This window comes from Rattus norvegicus, chromosome 14 (genome assembly GCF_021556685.1).
Source record: "Rattus norvegicus strain SHRSP/BbbUtx chromosome 14, alternate assembly SHRSP_T2T, whole genome shotgun sequence".
NCBI classification, from domain to species: Eukaryota; Metazoa; Chordata; class Mammalia; order Rodentia; family Muridae; genus Rattus; species Rattus norvegicus.
In genome coordinates, this window is record NC_141547.1 from 108,816,655 (window position 1) to 108,835,651 (window position 18,997).

General features: G+C 41.4%; 1 protein-coding gene across 3 annotated transcripts in view; it reads left to right on the forward strand.

Annotated features, from left to right (window-relative positions):
- Positions 1–311: 311 nt before the first annotated feature.
- Positions 312–18,997, forward strand: part of Psme4 (proteasome activator subunit 4) — a 103,635-nt gene continuing 84,949 nt past the window's right edge. Inside the window, 3 exon segments of one of the 3 annotated variants that reach the window (NM_001025140.2) lie at positions 312–809; positions 17,980–18,120; positions 18,823–18,939. In NM_001025140.2, coding sequence (NP_001020311.2) covers positions 568–809; positions 17,980–18,120; positions 18,823–18,939 — 500 coding nt within the window. In that variant the 5' untranslated portion in view covers positions 312–567. 3 annotated transcript variants of the gene reach the window in all.

An 18,997-nucleotide genomic window follows, 5' to 3' on the forward strand; every position in this document is an offset into this window, starting at 1 on the left:
ACTTTTTTTTTTTTTTAAGATAGTGTCTTATGTTGCCAGATCTTCTGAAACTCAGTACCAAGCGGAGGTTGGCCTAGAACTCTTTTTGCTCATACTGCCTCGCTGTCCACACCCCCGCAACCCTCCTCCAGCGTGAACGGGTATCTTGCTGGATCCTGCAGGAGAAGCGTGTGGGGAGTGTCTCTGGTTCCTCGCGGGCAGCCTCGCGTGGAAACCACAGCCGCTGACACCAAACTCAGCTGTCGGGGAGAAAGCCGCTGGGTCACCTCCTCGCCTCTTTCCTGGTTCCGCCCCGCCCCGCCCCGCCCCGGAAGTGACTTGAGGCCCCTCCGGAACCTCCCGGCCCAGCGGCTGCAGCGTCACCAGACGAGCCGGAGCGGTCCCGGCAGAGCAGCCGCTGCCACCGCCAACGAACCGGGTGCCGCGCGGGGTCCAGCAGCGCGCCGGGCAGCCGGGGCGGGGGGTGGGGGGCCCCAGCGGTCGGGCCGAGGGCGAGGCGACGCAGAGGAGGCTGAGCCCGCAGCGGGGCGGGGGCCGAGGGGGCGGGCCGGGGGCGGCCCCGGGCTAATGGAGGCTCCGGAGCGGGCGGGTGGCGGGGAGCCCCCCGAGCCTGGCGGGCGGCCGGTACTGGGCCCGCGGGCCTTCGTCCCGCAGAAAGAGATCGTGTACAACAAGCTTCTGCCCTACGCCGAGCGGCTGGACGCCGAGTCCGACTTGCAGCTGGCGCAGATCAAGAGCAACCTGGGCCGGGCAGTGCAGCTCCAGGAGCTGTGGCCGGGCGGCCTCTTCTGGACGCGGAAACTCTCCACGTAAGTGGGCTGAAGCTGTCGGAGGGCCGGGCTCTTTGTCTGCGCTGCCGCTGCTCAACTTTGTCCTGTCCAGGCTGCGCTGGCCTGGTGCAGGGTTCTAGGGGCGCGGCCAAGCCGGGGGTGGGGGGGTGGGGGGGGCGCTCAGTCTCCTGGTTGGTTTCTGTGGGACCTCTGGGTCCTGCTGTTCGCCTCTCAGGATCAGCGTTCCGGTCCTTTTTCTCTTCACCTGCCAGGCTCTGGGGAGCCACCGGCGTCCCCGGGTACAGGGACGAGTGGCTTCCATTGGTTCTCCCTGGGGTTCTTGCGCGTGGAGCTGCGGGATAGAGAGGTCCGGTCTTTGGGGAAGCGAATCCTGTCCTCGCTTCTGTGCTTCCTCTGGATTTTTCTTCCTTGTTGATCCACGCCTTTTCGCTTCTCACCGTAGGAAGGAGGATGTAGGGACAGTAAGAGATGTGTGTGTTTTTCTGTGTTACTGTTTCTTGTGGGACTGGGGTTGCTCTTCTGGCTTCCTGGATTTAATTGAAACGATTCGTTTTAAATGGGCAGTCAGCGCATTCTCGGATTGAGTAGACGTTGATGTTGAGAATGTTGTCTTAGAATTCTAGGAAAGTATATGTTCCTGTTGTGACATTTCCTTGGCCAAGACCTAGCTGATTCTAAGGCAAATAGTGAAGAGTGCTGTTAGATTGTCCCGGACTTTGTTGGCCAAACTGTGCAGTTTTGAGTTGGTTAGATGAATGTTAACGACATTAACCTCAACTTTAGGGGTTCTTTTGTTTTCTGCACACACTAGCGGCAAATTACCGTGTCAGTGGAATTAGAGCTGGGGAAAAGTAATGCTGGAGCAAAAAGTTTGGAGAGGTCATTTGCTCTATGTGCACCTTTACTTTGGCAGAATTTTTTATATAAGATTTTTGCTGTTTTGTTTGGTGCGTTACATATAATTTGGTAAGGCTATGTTTATGCATATGGTTACCGATGAGTGATTGCACAGGACATGTCATTTGTGTTTACCAGGATCTGCTGAGTGAACTGGGTGATGACTCAGGGTTTTATAATGCAATAGTCGGCTGTATCTCTTTATGGGACAATTCTTATGTGCTAATTATTGCGGCGCCTTTGACAAGTTTTTTGAACTCTCCAACGGAAAGGGTGAAAATAGCTCTTTTACTTAAAAGATGCAAAACTAAAGCATTTAATTTGTCTTTCTTATAGTGACCATAAAATGTTAAGATTAGCCGCTCTTTTGACTGGATTATAAAGAAGTTTGTGATATTTAGGATCCATAAAAGTGTAGTACAGTGTTATCAAAGAAAACCCACTTTTTAAAGGACTAAAATTGAGATACTTTTTTGTGTGTTCTCCGTAGGTGTTTGTGTATCTTGGGCACAGTAAAAATAAAATTTGTTAGTTTGATAGCCTTGCCAAAGAATATTGTTTATATGGAATATATGCAACCTTTTTTTGCTGTACAATATATGTTTATGTCAATGTGTGAAGACATCCAGCCTGGATTTGTGAGTAGAGTTAAATGTTTACTTTTTAATTTCTGGTTAATGAATTTGTTAAATTAGCACTAGGCTTTGTTGCTGTTTAGATGGCTTAAGGGTGGTGACTCGTTTTATGTAGATAACCAGCAAGAAGTGCTATCATGTAGAATTTAATTTTGGAATAGTTAAATACTGAAAACTCATTCTTGGAATTGCATTGCCATGTGACATTTTTAATTTGATAGGGCACACTGTGATCTTGGGTGTGTTTCTTCTCTGAGACTATTAAGGTGACCTGTTTGTTTATAGTTGTGTCACCCTCTTCCCCATTTTTAAAAGCCTAGTGTTTTGCTTAACATCTACAAAATCCTCAAGTGATCATATTTGCTATGTCCTAGAAGAAATGTAGTAGTAGATTTCATTTTTTGCCAACAATTCTGAAGAAGTGAAAAGGTTATTTATCATGTCCTTCTGTTTGCTTGTGAATGAAATGGGAATGTTTCCTGGGAACTATTTTTTCTCTGATATTATTTTAATATTTATTAAAGATTAAAAATGGGCTTCGTGTAAAGGAGTTATGACACCCCCTCCCCCAAGGTTTTAGGTAGGCTAGGCTGCAGATTATGGACTTACCAGCATGAGACACCATGGTTGGCTTACTTTTATTTTTGAGACAGGATCTCTAGTTGCCTCAGACCTGTTTCAAACTTGCTGGTCTTAACTTCTGACTCCTGCCTTCACCTCCCAAAAGCCAGCCAGCAGTTAATCATTTAGAAATGGCAAATTTTCCTTTTAACTGGTTCTTTGTGCCAGAACCTCACTTTTGGTTCTCAGTTTTTTAAATGCAAAACCTTTTGCTTTACACATTTTCAATTTTTTTTTTTGCTCTATTATTATTGTGTATATGTAGGGGTAGTCAGAGTGCAACTGTAAGGAACAGTTCTCTCCTGCTCTTTTACTGTGGCTTTCAGGGATCAAAGTCAGGTCTTTAGAATTGCTTGCCAAATGGCTTTTGCCTGCGGAACAAACTTGTTGATGCTAAACATTTTTATTATGGAAAATATCAAGAAACATTTATATTATGGAAAATATGGAGAAGAGAACAGTAATATAATGAACATCACTTATCACCTATAGTGAGTTGCAAAATTTGTGATTGATTTTACTTCTGAGTTCTCCCTCTATCTGCATTACTTTGTCTAAGGTTTACTATAGTCAGACCTCATGGGCAGAATACTTTTAAAGGTTGATTAGTGTGTTTGTCTTGCTAAATGTGCACTTGTGCCATTTACTTGCTGGAATAAGTCAGTAAGTGAAGATATACCATATGGACTTTAGGGCTTGAAGTCAGGGTATCAGGCTGGGTAGCAAATGTCTCACAAGTCTAAAAAGGGTTTCTTAATGAAGTCTAATGAAGTCTAAAAAAAGTTTCATGCTGAAACTTTTATCCTTTTAGAGATTAGACACAGTTCAAGGACAACAAGTATGGCATGGTATTACTTCTGTTTTAAAAAATGAAAACATTGAGACAGATAGGTTAACACAATATAGTAAAAGTAGCATCCAATCTTTTTCCATTTTTTTTTTTTTTTTGGTTCTTTTAAAGGATTAGGAAGTGTCTTTGGTTTGTGAGACATATCAGTGAAAGATTTCTGTCTTCAGGATGTTCCAATATGCTGTTTCTCTTAGTGTCCCAGTTTTTTGTTGTTTCTGTTGTTCAGGACACACCAGTAAAGGAAATTTTTTCTACCAAAAATTTGGTGAGAAAATATGATTTCTAAATGTAGCGTTTTAAATATATGTATTTAACACCTGTATTGAGGCATCAAGAAAGGCAGTCAGTAAACCACAGATAGTGCCATTAGAAGGCCTGAAGCCTGGATGTCACTTGTGCGAGACATACTGTCTGTTTTTGCTGCAGGATTTTAGAATATCATTGTATGTGAAATGCACACCCAGTTGTGGTCCCCCCCCCCCACACACACATAGTGCTGGTTCTGAGACTCATTCACAAACTAAGCAAGTACCTCCACCCTGAAGTACATGCTGAGTAGTGGTCTTCTGTCCATAGTCTTACAGAGTGTGAGACACATTACCCTACTGTGAATAAACAAACGAATGAATGAATAAATACTGAGAGGTGCTTTTCAATAAACTAAACTTCAGAAACCATTTTTCTAATTGTCAACTTTCTGTTAAGTGAGATTCATTTGTAGTGACTCTTGTTAATAAAAAATTTTACTATATTTTCTTCACTGAAACTTATAGAAAGCCAGTTAAGGCCTTATTTTGCACAAGCAGCAGTAGCAAACAAAGCCCCTGTATGGTTTAGTACTGGAATGGGATATTAAAGAAACACATAGCGTGTGGATTCCCTTTTGGAGTCTTGGTTTGGCTTATTTCCATATTTCATCTCTCCCCAGCCTTTTTCTTTTGATCTCCTTCTTATGCTTTTCTGTGCTTATCTCCCCTCGTCTACTTTGAGATTTATTTTTACCCCTGCAGCCTTCTATGCCCAGTATTTAGGAGAGAGGTACTCATTAGTACTAGAATTAGTCTTTTGTTTTCTGTAACCTAAAGCATTAGCAAAAAAAAATATTCTTTTCTTTTAAAGATTTATTTATTTTATGTATATGAGTACACTGTAGCTGTTTTCAGACACACCAGAAGAGGGCATCAGATCCCATTACAGATGGTTGTGAGCCACCATGTGGTTGCTGGGAATTGAACTCAGGACCTTTAGAAGAGCAATCAGTGCTCCTAACCACTGAGCCATTTCTCCAGCCCAACAAAAATATTCTTAATGTTATGTTTAAAATTTAAAAAGTGAATTGTAATTTAGATCCATTTAATATTGAGCTCACAAGAAAGTATATCTTTAACCAAAAATTGGGTACTGGGCCCAGGGCCTTCTACATACATGTTATTTGGGCTTTCTTTTACTCAACTACAGATCCTAAGACTTTTGTTTTAAAATTAATCTATCATAGTTTTTTTACTTGTATTTAAAGTTTACTTATTAAAAAATTATAGTAGTATCACTAAAATTGTTAACTTAGCTGTATACTATAGCTGTTTTTAGACACACCAGAAGAGGGGATCAGATCGCATTACAGATGGTTGTGGTTGCGGGGAATTGAAGTCAATCTCTGGAAGAGCAGTCAGTGTTCTTAAACACTGAGCCATCTTTCCAGCCGAATATATACTTAAAAAAGAAAAAATCCTTTTGGGGAGTAAAGATTTATTTTGTCTTACAAAAAATCTTCATAGAGATTTTAGGGTTTCATGGCAGGAAAGATGAGGAAGCAGGAGCTCATTGTCCTTTGTGTCACTTGTGGATTGCCGTTGCTGCTGTGAAATGGGTGTGAGAATAGTATTCTATAAACAAGATTTGTTGCAAATGTTTCACCATCTCCCCTTGTTGACCATCCAAAGGAATGACTATGTTAGCAATCTGGACTAACGGTTTCATTAGGTGTTTAGTGGTTTTGTTTTGTTTTGTTTTGTCTTGTCAACAATGAAGTGTAGACATTTTCTACAGCAAGACATTTTAGAAACATAAACATAGATACATATTTTTTCTTATTTCTCCACTTGAATGGATTTCATGATTTTTGGAAAATTCATTTTAAAAAATAATTTATTTTTATTTTATCTGCATTGGTGATTTTCCTACATGTTCGTCTGTATGAAGATTTCAGATGCCCTGGAACTGAAGTTACAGACATTGGTTAGCTGCCATGTGGTTCTAGGAATTGAACCCTGATCTTCTGAAAAGGCAGCCAGTGTTCTTAACTTCTGACCCACCTCTCTAGCCCTGTTTTGGTAGATTTAGAGTGAATGGATTGATTTACTTTTGCAGTGAGTAAATGGAGCCTGCTAGGCAAGTATCACTGAGTTACACCTCTAAATCTCTGAAAGAGCTTTGTATAGTTTGTGTTCTGAAGGCAAATTGAATACTTGCAGAGGTGCCAGCAAACAATGACAACTTCTTGTTAGCATGTAGCAGATGGAGTTCCCAGATGTAAGCAGGAAAAAGTTACCTTGTAAAAGAAGCTGGATAGGTACTTTTTTTGATACACTATTGTAGCTCAGGAGAAGCGAGAAGCCTAGGACTCGGAAGTAAGGTAAAAGGATGTAGTTCTTTATTTGCCCAGTAGATGGCGACATAGGATCACATTCCCAGAACAGTCATTCCTCACTAACCTCCGGCCTGGCCCATAGTCGTGTGGGCGCGTCAGATAAGGACAACATGTCCTTCTGCTTGCTGGAACTCCTGCTGCATGAACTCCTCTGGGTCGGTGGACTCAGTGACTCTGGGTAAATAGGTCGTTTCTCAGAGTGACCGCATCTCTTTAGGACTCTGGGAGCAAATGCTTTGCGGTGGCCACTACTTTTGGCCAAGCTTATTTGGGGCGTATACATTTCTCCCTCAGGGCACATTCTTATGGAGCTCACACACACATACTTACAGCGGTCCCTTATGCAGGGTGATTCTTAAATGTTCCATTTTATTTTTCATTGTATTCCTTACAATAAAGTCAAGTTTTATTCCTCAGCTGTACAGGAACTCACCCTTTAACAGCCATCCTTCTGCTTCAGCCCCTTGAGGGTTTTGTGTGCTCTGTTATTAATCCATATCTTCAACCCAAAAACTATTTTAAGGCCTTTTTACTTTTGTGTTTGTGTTGAGATGAGGGTGGCTCCCCAAGAGGTTGGAAGTCAAAGGTCTATTTTCAGCTCTTCCTCGTAAGCTCCAGAGATCAAACTTAGCTAGCCCATCAGGCTTGGTATCCCACCTCCTTTATCTACTGAGTTATCTCCCTGGCCCACTCTTTTTTTTTTTTCCTTTCTTTTTTTCGGAGCTAGGGACCGAACCCAGGGCCTTGCGCTTGCTAGGCAAGCGCTCTACCACTGAGCTAAATCCCCAACCCCTGGCCTACTCTTTTTAAAATGGGGGCTAGTTGGAACTTTGATATACATATTCATTGCATCATCTAATTTCCAAATAATAGGATGAAAAGATGAGAAAATAATCATTAAGGCACGTTAGTAACTCAAGATGGACTGTTAATGACTAGATTTTATATAGATGTATTCTATATTATGATACATTTGGTGGTAGCTAATAGGTTTTGTTGGTGGTGGTGCTATTTGAGACAGGGTCCTAATATACAGCTCAGGCTGTCCTTGAGCTCGATATGTATTCATGCTGAATCTCTTTTTTAGATAAGATCTCTGGAGTCTCCCACTGGCCTGCACAGGTGACGCAGTCCTTGAACTCTTGATTCTTTTGGTCTGTCCCCCTAAGATTACAGGTGGACCCCACTGTGCCCCTTTGCTATCCCACTTATCTTTGTTTTTCCTCTGGATTTAAACCTAGAACATCATGCATGTTAGGCAAGTGTCCCTACCCAGCTTTTCTTAAACATTCTAAAAAGATTTATTTTATTTGTATAAATGTTTACCTGTATGAATGAGTTCCTGGTAACCACAAAAAGTGTCAGATCTCCTAGAACTGTAGTTGTTAGCAGCTGTGAATTACTGTGTGGCAGCTGGTAACTGAACCCGGGTCTTTTGCAAAAGCAGCTAGTGCTCTTAACCACTGAGCCATCTCTCCAGACTCCTTTTTATTTGTATTTTGAGCCAGCATCTCACTGAACTGCCAGACTTTCTTTGTACTTATTCTACAGTTCTGCCTAGTCTTGACCTTGAAGTCCGTCTTCCTCAGCTCTCAGGTTTACATACAGCCCTGTGGAGGCCCTGCTTCAGAAATCTGTTCTGTATGACTCAATTTAGTGTTCATTGCTTTTCACCTTCCAGTGAATTGGAGAGTTGTGGTTTGAAGATGTTTGGCCCATAGGGAGTGGTACTATTAGGAGGTATGTTCTTGTTGGAGGAAGTGTGTCACTGTGGGGGTGGGCTTTGAAGTTCTGCCCATTGTGGAAGAGTCAGTCTTCTGTTTGCCTTTGGAACAAGATGTAGAACTCTCAGCTCCTCAAGTGCCATGCCTCTCCGGTATGAAGATAATGGACTGAACCTCAGAACCAGTAAGCCAGCTCCAATTAAATGTTGTCCTTTATAAGAGTTGGCTTGGTCATGGTGTCTATTTATAGACAAAAGTTAATCCTTTATTTAAATGTGACTTAAACTTGATCAGATCCATCAGTTATTTGATAAACCAGGAATCTGAACCAAGTTCCTGTGTGTTTTCTCCTGGTATTGTTGCCTGTCTTAGCTGCTCTGGTTGGAGGTTTGTTTGAGCACAGCCTAAGCTAACATTGAGACCATATCTTAAAAATAAATAAGTAAATAAATAAGAGACAGGTGTATTGGTATTAAAGCCTAGCACTTGAAGGCAGAGGCAAGTAGATCTCAATGAGTTTGAAGCTATCTGGTCTATCTGAGTTCTAGGCCAGCCAAGACTGTATAATAAGACCCTGTCTCAACAACAAAAAACATACAAAAGAAAACAACAACAACAAAATATCCAGACAGTGAAACAAGGGACTGAAAAAGTGGTTCAGTGATTGAGTATGGTTCCCAGCACCCCCATCAGTTAGATCACAACCATCCATAGCTCTGGTTCTAAGGGAACTCATGCCCTCTTCTGAATCCCCTTCTTTCCTCTCCTCCCCTCCCAACTTGTGTCTCTCTCGTTGTGGAATAAATGTCCTCCCAGCCCAGACTTTTAGTGAACTTTGGAGCTAAAAGGAATTTTACAGACCTTAGGGTCTATAAACTCATTTTAAATGAACACATTGTGATACTGTGCTGGCCTGTATGTGGGACTTTCTCTACCCACTTAGGAAATTAGGCACTGTACTCCCCTGCTGTGATGTGGTCTGTTAGGGGAGAGGTGATCCATCTCCCCACCCCATGCAGTTGGGAGAGCTGACCCTAGGGTCATGAAATTGAGAGAGGTAGTTCTGCCCCCCTCATTGTCTGTAACACACAGGAGCGTGGGCTCTATACCTCCTCTGGGTAGCACAGTAGAGCTGTCTTTCATGAAGGGGACGAAGGTGAGCCAGTCTGTGAGCTTGGGAGAGTGGGCCCCATTCCTTAACTAGGCAGCCTAGTGGAGTTGGCTCTGGAAGTGTGGGTGCAGGTGAGCTGGCCCCAAGCACATGAGAACAGGAGATGTCCACATTGGGTAGCCTAGCCAGAGCAGTGCTAGAATATATGCCCTGGTAGTGCAGGTAAGGAAGAGCCAGCAATTTTGACCAGCTCAGCTGCCACCAAGGCCTGCCTCTAGTACTCTGAATTGACCCATCCAAAATCTTTATCATCTACAAATGATTGAGATGTGGAAAGGGCAGAATTGTCATGGCACAGGGTAATAATAGGATAACTGAGAGGAGTCTTGACTAGGAGCCCATATTGATGGTGTCATAGAAGCCAGAGTCTCTAACCAGACCAATGACTCATTGCAATGTACATTTGCTAGTGAAGATGTGTGAACAGAGGAATATATTGTGGGACACACTGACACACCACAACTTCCATGGTGAAATGTTTTCTATGCTTTGTTTTTGTTGTAGTTGTCTGCGTGTTTTATTTTCATAGGGAGGTTGCAAGGGGACAGGGAGATGAGTAGGACTGAGGTGCATGATGTGAAACACCCAAAGAATTGATTTAAAAGGTAAAAAAGAAAGGAAGGAAGGAAGGAGGGAAGGAAGGAAGGAAGGAAGGAAGGAAGGAAGGAAGGAAGGAAGGAAGAAAAATAAATTAATTAGGCATGGTGGCACATACCTTTAATCTCAGCACTTGGAAAGCAAAGCAGGGAGGATCTTTGAGTTCAAGGTCAGCCTGTTCTGTGGAAGGACAGTCAGAGCTGCACAAGAAACCATATTTCCAAAGGAAGAAAGAGAAAAAGAGAAAGAAGTTAAGTAGAAAGAAGTTCTTTGGGTATGGTAGTTTAGGTAGTTTGAGAACAGGTTGGGCTGTATAGAAACTCAAAGGCTAGCCTCAGCTATTGAATTGGGGAATTTTGATAATTAAGAACCCACCAAACAAGCAAACATGGGCTGTGAGGTTTGACTCTGGGGCCAGGACTGCTACAGCACATGGAACACGAAGGACTTCTGTAATGCTGGTGTGCACATCAGCCTACAGTGGTGAGCCTCAGATCTTTCCCTGCAGCACGGGCCTGTTGTTTTTTGTGGTGGGGCAAGTGCTGTCTTGGAATGCTGTAGACAGTGATATCTGACAGGGCACTAATCAGTCCCCAGCTCACAGCCTCTTTGCTACTGGCATGACAGTTTTGTTTTTTCTGTTCTTAGCTCATATAGTCATCAATTACTGATTGAGTTACAAGAATACAAGAAATAAAAATAAAGTTACAATTTAATATCTGTAACATGAAACGTCTTAGAAGAGAGTATTGGTAGAATGCTGAGTGAGTGGCACAGATGTTGTGTTACACACTATAAAGGTCTTACTATGCCAGTAACCAGCAGAGTGCTGTTTAGTCTCTATTTCCCTTAATTCTCCTAAACACCCTTAGGACTATTCATGAATTTAATTTTTTATTTATTATTTTATTTTATTTTATTTTATTGGTGTTGTTCCATATTGCCCCTGAAAGAATGAGGCTTACTCAGACTGTTTGGGATGCTGTAAGTTCCATAAATGGGATGATGTTAGAGCAAATATTTCTTTCTTCCTGTTCTGGAGGTTGAAATTCAAGGTCTTGGTGATGTCATGGATGGGCTCTGGTGGGATTAAGGTAGGATTTTTAATTGAGTAAAGTGAACTTCAGAAAATGTCTTTTAATTTGGGGGATTTTAATGTGGGGAAATGGGTGAATGGGTAAATGGGCCATATAAATATGAAAATTTATATTCAGGAGCATCAAACTGAAATGATTAACTTTTGATGCAGTATCCCTCGAGGCTGTTTGTTATTTATTCTTATGTTTCCATTGCCTGATGCACATAAATAACATCCAATAAAGCATTTCAAGAAATTGTTTCCTGCAATTTTTTTAGAGTGCTTGCATAGAACGCACAAAATTTTTAGTTCTTGCTCTAGAGCAAAGTAAAACAGGGCATCACAGTATATGTCTGTAATCCCAGGACTCTTCCTGGTTGGAAGAAGAGATTTCTTTTATCCATAGTTCAAGAGAGAAATAACTAGAAAAGAAGAGTAGCATTAAGGTCAATTTTGCTGAGTAGTATTTTAGAAGCTGTCTTTTAGAACCAGTTTGTTTACTGTGACCAACTTTTATTGTTAGTTTGAGGGCTTTTTTTCGTGGGAGGTTTTCAATTTTGCTCTGTAGCCCAGTTTAGCCTTGCTCAAAAGCTCCTGTCTCATCTTTCCAAGTGCTAAGACTCCTGTGTTCATAAGCTCGTGCTACCATGCCAGGTCTCCGTGTTACTTAGGAGCTACTACTAGTTTTCTTTGTTTTTGAAACAGTCTTAGTTTTATCCTGGACTGCGCTCAGAAGTCAAGTCTTCCCCCAACTGAGCCCTAACATAACACTTTGACACCATAGATTAACATCACTTATTCTTTAAAATGGCTTCTTGGCTGTTTAGTGGTTCTTCGTATTTTGGACAAGGTCTTCTATAGCTCACGAATGAAAAAAAAAAAAAGAAAAGAAAAGAAATAAAAAGGAAAGAAAAGGGGCTGGAGAGATGGCTCAGCGGTTAAGAGCACTAACTGCTCTTCCAGAGGTCCTGAGTTCAATTCCCAGCAACCACATGGTGGCTCACAACCATCTGTAATGAGATCTGATGCTCTCTTCTGGTGTGTATGAAGACAGCTACAGTGTACTCATATATAATAAATAAATCTTAAAAAAAAAAGGGAAAGAAAAGGATATGACTGTTCCTAGGTATGGTGGAGGAGAAAGTTTATTGTAGATATAAGGAATAGCCAGAGGCAAGAACATCTAGGAGAGTCCTGGGTGGTCATAACCCTCCCTGAACCATGTGGAGAGAGGAGGAGGGGAACCAAACACAGCAATTAGAAGGTCAAAGGTACAAAACAGAGCAAGTAACCAAAATGTCTGGATTATATTGGGAAGAGCATCTGGGAGAATGGCATCTCAGGCCTTGGGTTGGAGGGTTCAGAGTAGAGGTTGGGATGTGCCAGCCACTCTGTAACAGGTAAGGACTAAGGGATGCTGTGAGAGTCTGGAAGCCAGGTCCATTTTGGCATGTTAAATAGACCTCTCAGCTGCTTGTCTGGGTGTGTAACTTCACATCTCATAGGCTGGCCTCCAATCTGTTGAGTAGCTGAGGATGACGTTGAATTCCTGATCCTTTATACTCTATTTCATAAGTGTTAGAGTTACACAGTATGCTCCCACACCTAGTATGTTTCGGCTACTTTTGCTTAACATAATGTGCAATTTATGTACATCTTGGTACATGTATTCATTGTATGCACACTGTTGTGGAATTTCTGGGTCATTGAAGAGGGCTCTGTATTTAATTTGCCAGATAGGGTTAAGCAAGTTTTCCTAGGGTATTTGTGTAACAGATAAATGAGCTGAATCAACATAAAAAGAACATTTCTTTTAGTTCATAGTTTTCTGGGTTCCTGTCCATGACTGGGTCCATTCCTGCTAGGCCATTGCTGGTAATAGAGGTAGAACTGGGAGGCCTAGGGCACAGCAAACTGTCCACCAACAAATGCTGCTGACAGTTTGCTGGGTAGGGAAGGATTATATCACCTCCTATGAGGGGATGCTCTTTTTTTTTTTTTTTTTTTTTTTTGGCTCTTTATTTTCCGGAGCTGGGGACCGAACCCAGGGCCTTGCGCTTCCTAGGCAAGCGCTCTACCACTGAGCTAAATCCCCAACCCCCGGGGGGATGCTCTTAATGGCATAAAACTTTACTTAGTAGGCCCTTCTGCTTGAAAGTTTTCACTATATCCCAGTTATGCCAAGCTGGAGACTTGCATCTTTAAAACATGCAGGCCTTTAGGAGACATTGCATTTTCCATCAGTATCATGTCAAAGGTCCTCTTGATCTAGGATGTTTCCCAAACTGGATGTTTTTAGATGGTCTGCAGCTGCGAATTGTTACAGTTTTAATGTGCTTTTACCATTTATAATGGTGATGATGTTAAATATCTGCTTGGCAGTCATCTGAATGGTCTTTTTTGAAAGGCACCCTTTGGATCGTGAATGGAAGAGCTTGTGTGCGTGACACGCACGCTTGTTTCTGAAATGCCCTGGCTAGCTCAAAGACTGGGCAGTTCTAATCCTCCGCCTATCTTAGATTTCCCTCCGGTACTCCTGACTCCCCCTAAATCCATGATCAGTCTTTGCTGCCCTGTTCCTTCTGGGTGGCCCCCTAAATTTTGGTGCCCAGAACACTTCTGTGTAAGCCCTTTTGGGAACCACATTGCTTCTCACCTACATTTTGGATGATTTTTACTTCTGTAGCTCTAAATTTGATCTGTTTCCCTAAGAATCATGGAGATTTTTTTCTCCCCTCTTTTGAGTCTTGACTGGAGCAAATCTAAGGGACCCACCCTGTCTCCCTTTGCCCAGCCATTGGCTGCTGTCATCTTTATTGATCGATCAAAAACCAACTGGGGGCAGGGACCTTCAGCCTTTGGACGTGCAGATTCCCAATTAAATCAAAGCATTAGAACCAATCCCCAATAGGTTACCTGCAAAACATTCTTTGTCAGATATGTATCCCAATTATTAAGTTTGATTTTTAATTTTTAATGATACTATAATATTAACGGTATGATTTCTCAAGCACCATGTACTTATTTGTTTCCTGAGATAGGGTCTTTTACTGACCTAGAACAGAGGGCAAGGCTGACTGCCAGCAAGTCCTAAAACTCTGCCTGTCTCTGCCTCTTCAGTGCTGAGATTGCAGGGGTCATTATTATACCTATTTTAAACAAACTTGGGTTCTGGGGTTGATATTTTTCTTTCTCCTAAACAAGCACTTTACTAACATACATTTACTTTATCTAAAAACCAATTCAGATTTTTTTCTTTTTTATGGTTAGTACTTTTTGTATTCAATGTTACCACTCTAGTTGATGGTATGATCCTGAATGAGTGGAGCCTGAAATTGAGGCTCACTAAAGTCTCCTGCAGTAGTCAACTTTATTCAGAGCATTGGACAGTTTATATTCTGAGGCTATTTTGAAGATTGAACAGGGTCATATGAGCAAAGGTCACATGTTTAGGCTATATACAGTCAAGGACAACTTGTGCTTGGAAACATCATCTAATAATAATGATGAAGTAAATCCACTCCTATTCACTCTACTTGAGAGGAGGGGCTTGGAAGCACATCCCAAGAACAGCTTATATTATGGAGGAATGGAAGTTAGAAGTCTCTCATTTTGTTTTCTTGTCGTTTTTTGTTTTTTTTTTTTTTTGACAAATTCTCTGAATTCATATTCATTCTCATTCTCTCTCTCTCTCTCTCTCTCTCTCTCTCTCTCTCTCTCTCTCTCTCTCTCTCTCTCTTCTTGTTTCTTTTTTGAGCCGACTACTAACAAACTGCAAGCACACATACCCCTTCTCCCAGAAACCATCTGCAGCTGATAAAACCATGTCCTCTAGTGCACAGGATATAGTCAGCTGCTGTGGTTAGTCCATAGCAGCCCCAAAATGAAAACATATTCTTATTATTGTGTTTTTAAAGAAACCAAAACTCCAAAATTCTCACTGCAACCTGGTATAAACCAATGAAGGAGGCAACATCTCCAGGATATTTTGGACTAGGATGGATTTTTATATGATAATTCCTGTCCTGAAAAGAAGGTTTATGAAAGAGGATTTAAAATTAACGCTTGCTTAATAGTGTATTAAAATTGCACCTTCATGTGTTCATAAATAAGAATATACCTTGCACTGGCAACCAAACTTTGTAATATAAGAGTCACCCAGGTGGTATTGGCTTTAAAAATATGAAAGAGTCATGGAGAACAACCGAGGCAGGGCTGGAGTTCCTAAAAAGAGAGTCCAGTGGCCAATGAGCCATGTTGGCCAGGTGCTTGCTTATAAAGACAAAAGCACAAAGCTTTATATCTTTCTCCTTTATCCAGTTGTGACAAGCACATACCCTGATGCTTGTCATGTGTGCATTTGGGTCAACCAATCTTGTTTAGGGAAATGGAAATGTGGCTTGTTAAGCTAATCCCAAAGCTAGGAAGAGAAAGACCACTGATCTAAATCATTATGGACAAATTAATTAAAGCAATCAATTAGATCAAGGTTTTTTTTTTTTTTTTTTTATTAACTTGAGTATTTCTTATATACATTTCGAGTGTTATTCCCTTTCCCGGTTTCCGGGCAAACATCCCCCTCCCCCCTCCCCTTCCTTATGGGTGTTCCCCTCCCAACCCTCCCCCCATTGCCGCCCTCCCCCCATGGACTAGTTCACTGGGGGTTCAGTCTTAGCAGGACCCAGGGCTTCCCCTTCCACTGGTGCTCTTACTAGGATATTCATTGCTACCTATGGGGTCAGAGTCCAGGGTCAGTCCATGTATAGTCTTTGGGTAGTGGCTTAGTCCCTGGAAGCTCTGGTTGCTTGGCATTGTTGTACTTTTGGGGTCTCGAGCCCCTTCAAGCTCTTCCAGTTCTTTCTCTGATTCCTTCAACAGGGGACCTATTCTCAGTTCAGTGGTTTGCTGCTGGCATTCGCCTCTGTATTTGCTGTATTCTGGCTGTGTCTCTCAGGAGCGATCTACATCCGGCTCCTGTCGGTCTGCACTTCTTTGCTTCATCCATCTTGTCTAATTGGGTGGCTGTATATGTATGGGCCACATGTGGGGCAGGCTCTGAATGGGTGTTCCTTCAGTCTCTGTTTTAATCTTTGCCTCTCCCTTCCCTGCCAAGGGTATTCTTTTTCCTCATTTAAAGAAGGAGTGAAGCATTCACATTTTGATCATCCGTCTTGAGTTTCATTTGTTCTAGGGATCTAGGGTAATTCAAGCATTTGGGCTAATAGCCACTTATCAATGAGTGCATACCATGTATGTCTTTCTGTGATTGGGTTAGCTCACTCAGGATGATATTTTCCAGTTCCAACCATTTGCCTATGAAACTCATAAGGTCGTTGTTTTTGATAGCTGAGTAATATTCCATTGTGTAGATGTACCACATTTTCTGTATCCATTCCTCTGTTGAAGGGCATCTGGGTTCTTTCCAGCTTCTGGCTATTATAAATAAGGCTGCGATGAACATAGTGGAGCACGTGTCTCTTTTATATGTTGAGGCTAGATCAAGGTTTTTTATTTGTGTATGTGAACTACCCTCCAAACCCCAAGGGTGGGGTTTGAGAGGTAAACATTGGATGTGAGTGGGTTTCCAAATGGGGGAATTGATGGGGCGGGGTATGTAGGGGTGGGTAGGGTTAATAAGATAACCATAACAACCCCTTAGAAACAAGGCTAAGGTTGCAAGATGTTTATAAACAACTTTTTGAAACAATGACATGCTTGCCATTTCCTGGAATTGGCACTACCAGAACCATTTGTAGTTAAGGTTGCAGCTGGGACATAGAGACAAGAGACAGGCAATAGGAATGAGGCTTGATAGTCTTTGCTATAAGATAGCTTTGAAACCTAAGATGGAGGCAGTCTGGTCCTGCCTTATCTCACATGAACAGCAGCTACCAGCATCTAAGTATCTGTCCTTGACCAATGGGCTTTTAGGTGAGAGACATTTTTCGTTTTGTGGATCTTTTATGTAGTTATTAAAACTTAGAACATAACTTTGGCTCTCACAGAGCCAGCCTGATCTACATGGTGAGTTCCAGGCCAGCTATATAGTGAGACCCTGCCTAGAAGAGAGCAAGGGACACGAACACTCTTCATTATTTTAAGCTTGCTTATTGCCAAAACTTTTTCTAAGTTTAAAAATTGAATATGTGTACTTTTAAGATAAATTGTCGGTTCATTTTTAATTTGTTTTTTGGAGAGTGAGTGTCCCTATATAGCCTTGACTGGTCTGGAACCCACTGTGTAAATCACTGACTATGAACTTTTGATATTACCTGTCCTTTTACTGCTGGGATTATGTGGGTACACAAATGGTAGGGGTATGGAGGTACAGCTTAGTGGTAGAATGTGTCAGGCCTTAAATTTACTTACAATGCTGGGGATGTGATCTGATAAGACAACAATGTTCTAAATTGGCTTTATTATTAAATGCTTGATAATGTGTTGATTAAAGTACAGAATAATTGTTTTGTATAAATATAAAATATTTAGTAGTTTTTAAAATTAAGGTCCACATTCATGGTTGACTTTTTATTCTTTTTTTTTTTAAAGCTGTGCGTTATAAATTTAATTTCTTAACATTTCTCAGGCAGGAGTTCTTTTTTGAAGGGTCTAATGTAATCCAAACTGGCCTTGAATTCCTGATCCTCCTTTATCACTTCCCAAGTGCTGGTGTTTTAGATAAGCACCACCATGCCTGGCAGGTCGTCCATGTTATATAGCACATTACAGGATTTCCTTTATAAGCTTTTACACTTATTTGATTTCCTTTTTTTATAGACTGAGCAACAGATTTTATCGTGTGTGTGTGTGTGTGTGTGTGTGTGTGTGTGTGTGTGTGTGTGCGCGCGTGAGCGTTTCTGTGTGTTTTTCCATTTATTATAGCATGGACCATCAGCTTAGTATAGACAGTGTAGTAAGGAATATGAATGTCTAGATTAATTTTTAACAGCTTTGTTTTCCTTTTGCAGTTATATTCGACTTTATGGGAGAAAATTTAGCAAAGAAGATCATGTTCTTTTTATTAAGTTATTGTATGAGCTGGTATCAATTCCAAAACTAGAAATCAGCATGATGCAGGGATTTGCCCGTCTCTTGATCAACTTATTAAAGTAAGTCTACTTTCTGTTATTCCTGGAAAGATTTTGCTTTTTAAACTTTATTGAATGAGAATCAGTTTTGAGAAGAGAACAGTTTCCCAAAGTTTAATTGTATGTTTTGATTTAAAAGTTTATTTTCTCTGTGAAGATTTTAGTTGTACATGCTCAGCTATTGGTGGTTAGATTTTATATATGCTAATTGTTTGCTCCACGGGGTATAAGCCATTGTTGTACCCAGTGAAGAGTAGAAACCACACATGTGCTGTACCAAAATGGAACTTCAGAGCCAGAAAGATAAGAGGCCACTCTCTGCTCTAGCAAAGGACCCAGAACCTACATGTATCCATAATTCCATTTCTAGGATATCTCTCGCCTTCTTCAATCTTTGAAAGTACCGGGTGTGCATGTTGTACACACAGGCAAGCAAAACACACACAGAAAATAAATCTTCCAAAAAAATGTAAAATTATGAAATCTCTTTAGAGTAGTAGTAATGGTGGCACAATTTTAAATGTGCTCTTTAATAGGCACTGCTTGGTGTTGAGGAGCACCAAGTGCTTCCTTACATCATTCTACCAGTGAGTGGCTTTGGGCAGAGACGGGCAAAACAAACACTGTGATATTTTGTGTAGTAAAACACTGTCCTTTTTGTGTAATATACTTGATAACCATGCACCTGTATAAATGATTGCATATATTTCTCTTCTTAATTAGAAAAAAGGAACTTCTTTCAAGAGATGATTTAGAGTTACCATGGAGACCACTTTATGACATGGTAGAAAGAATATTATATTCCAAGACAGAGCACCTGAGATTAAATTCATTTCCTAAGTAAGTATTAAAGTACTTCTTTGAGGCCTGGCCACCTGTGCTTTTAGGGGATTGAATA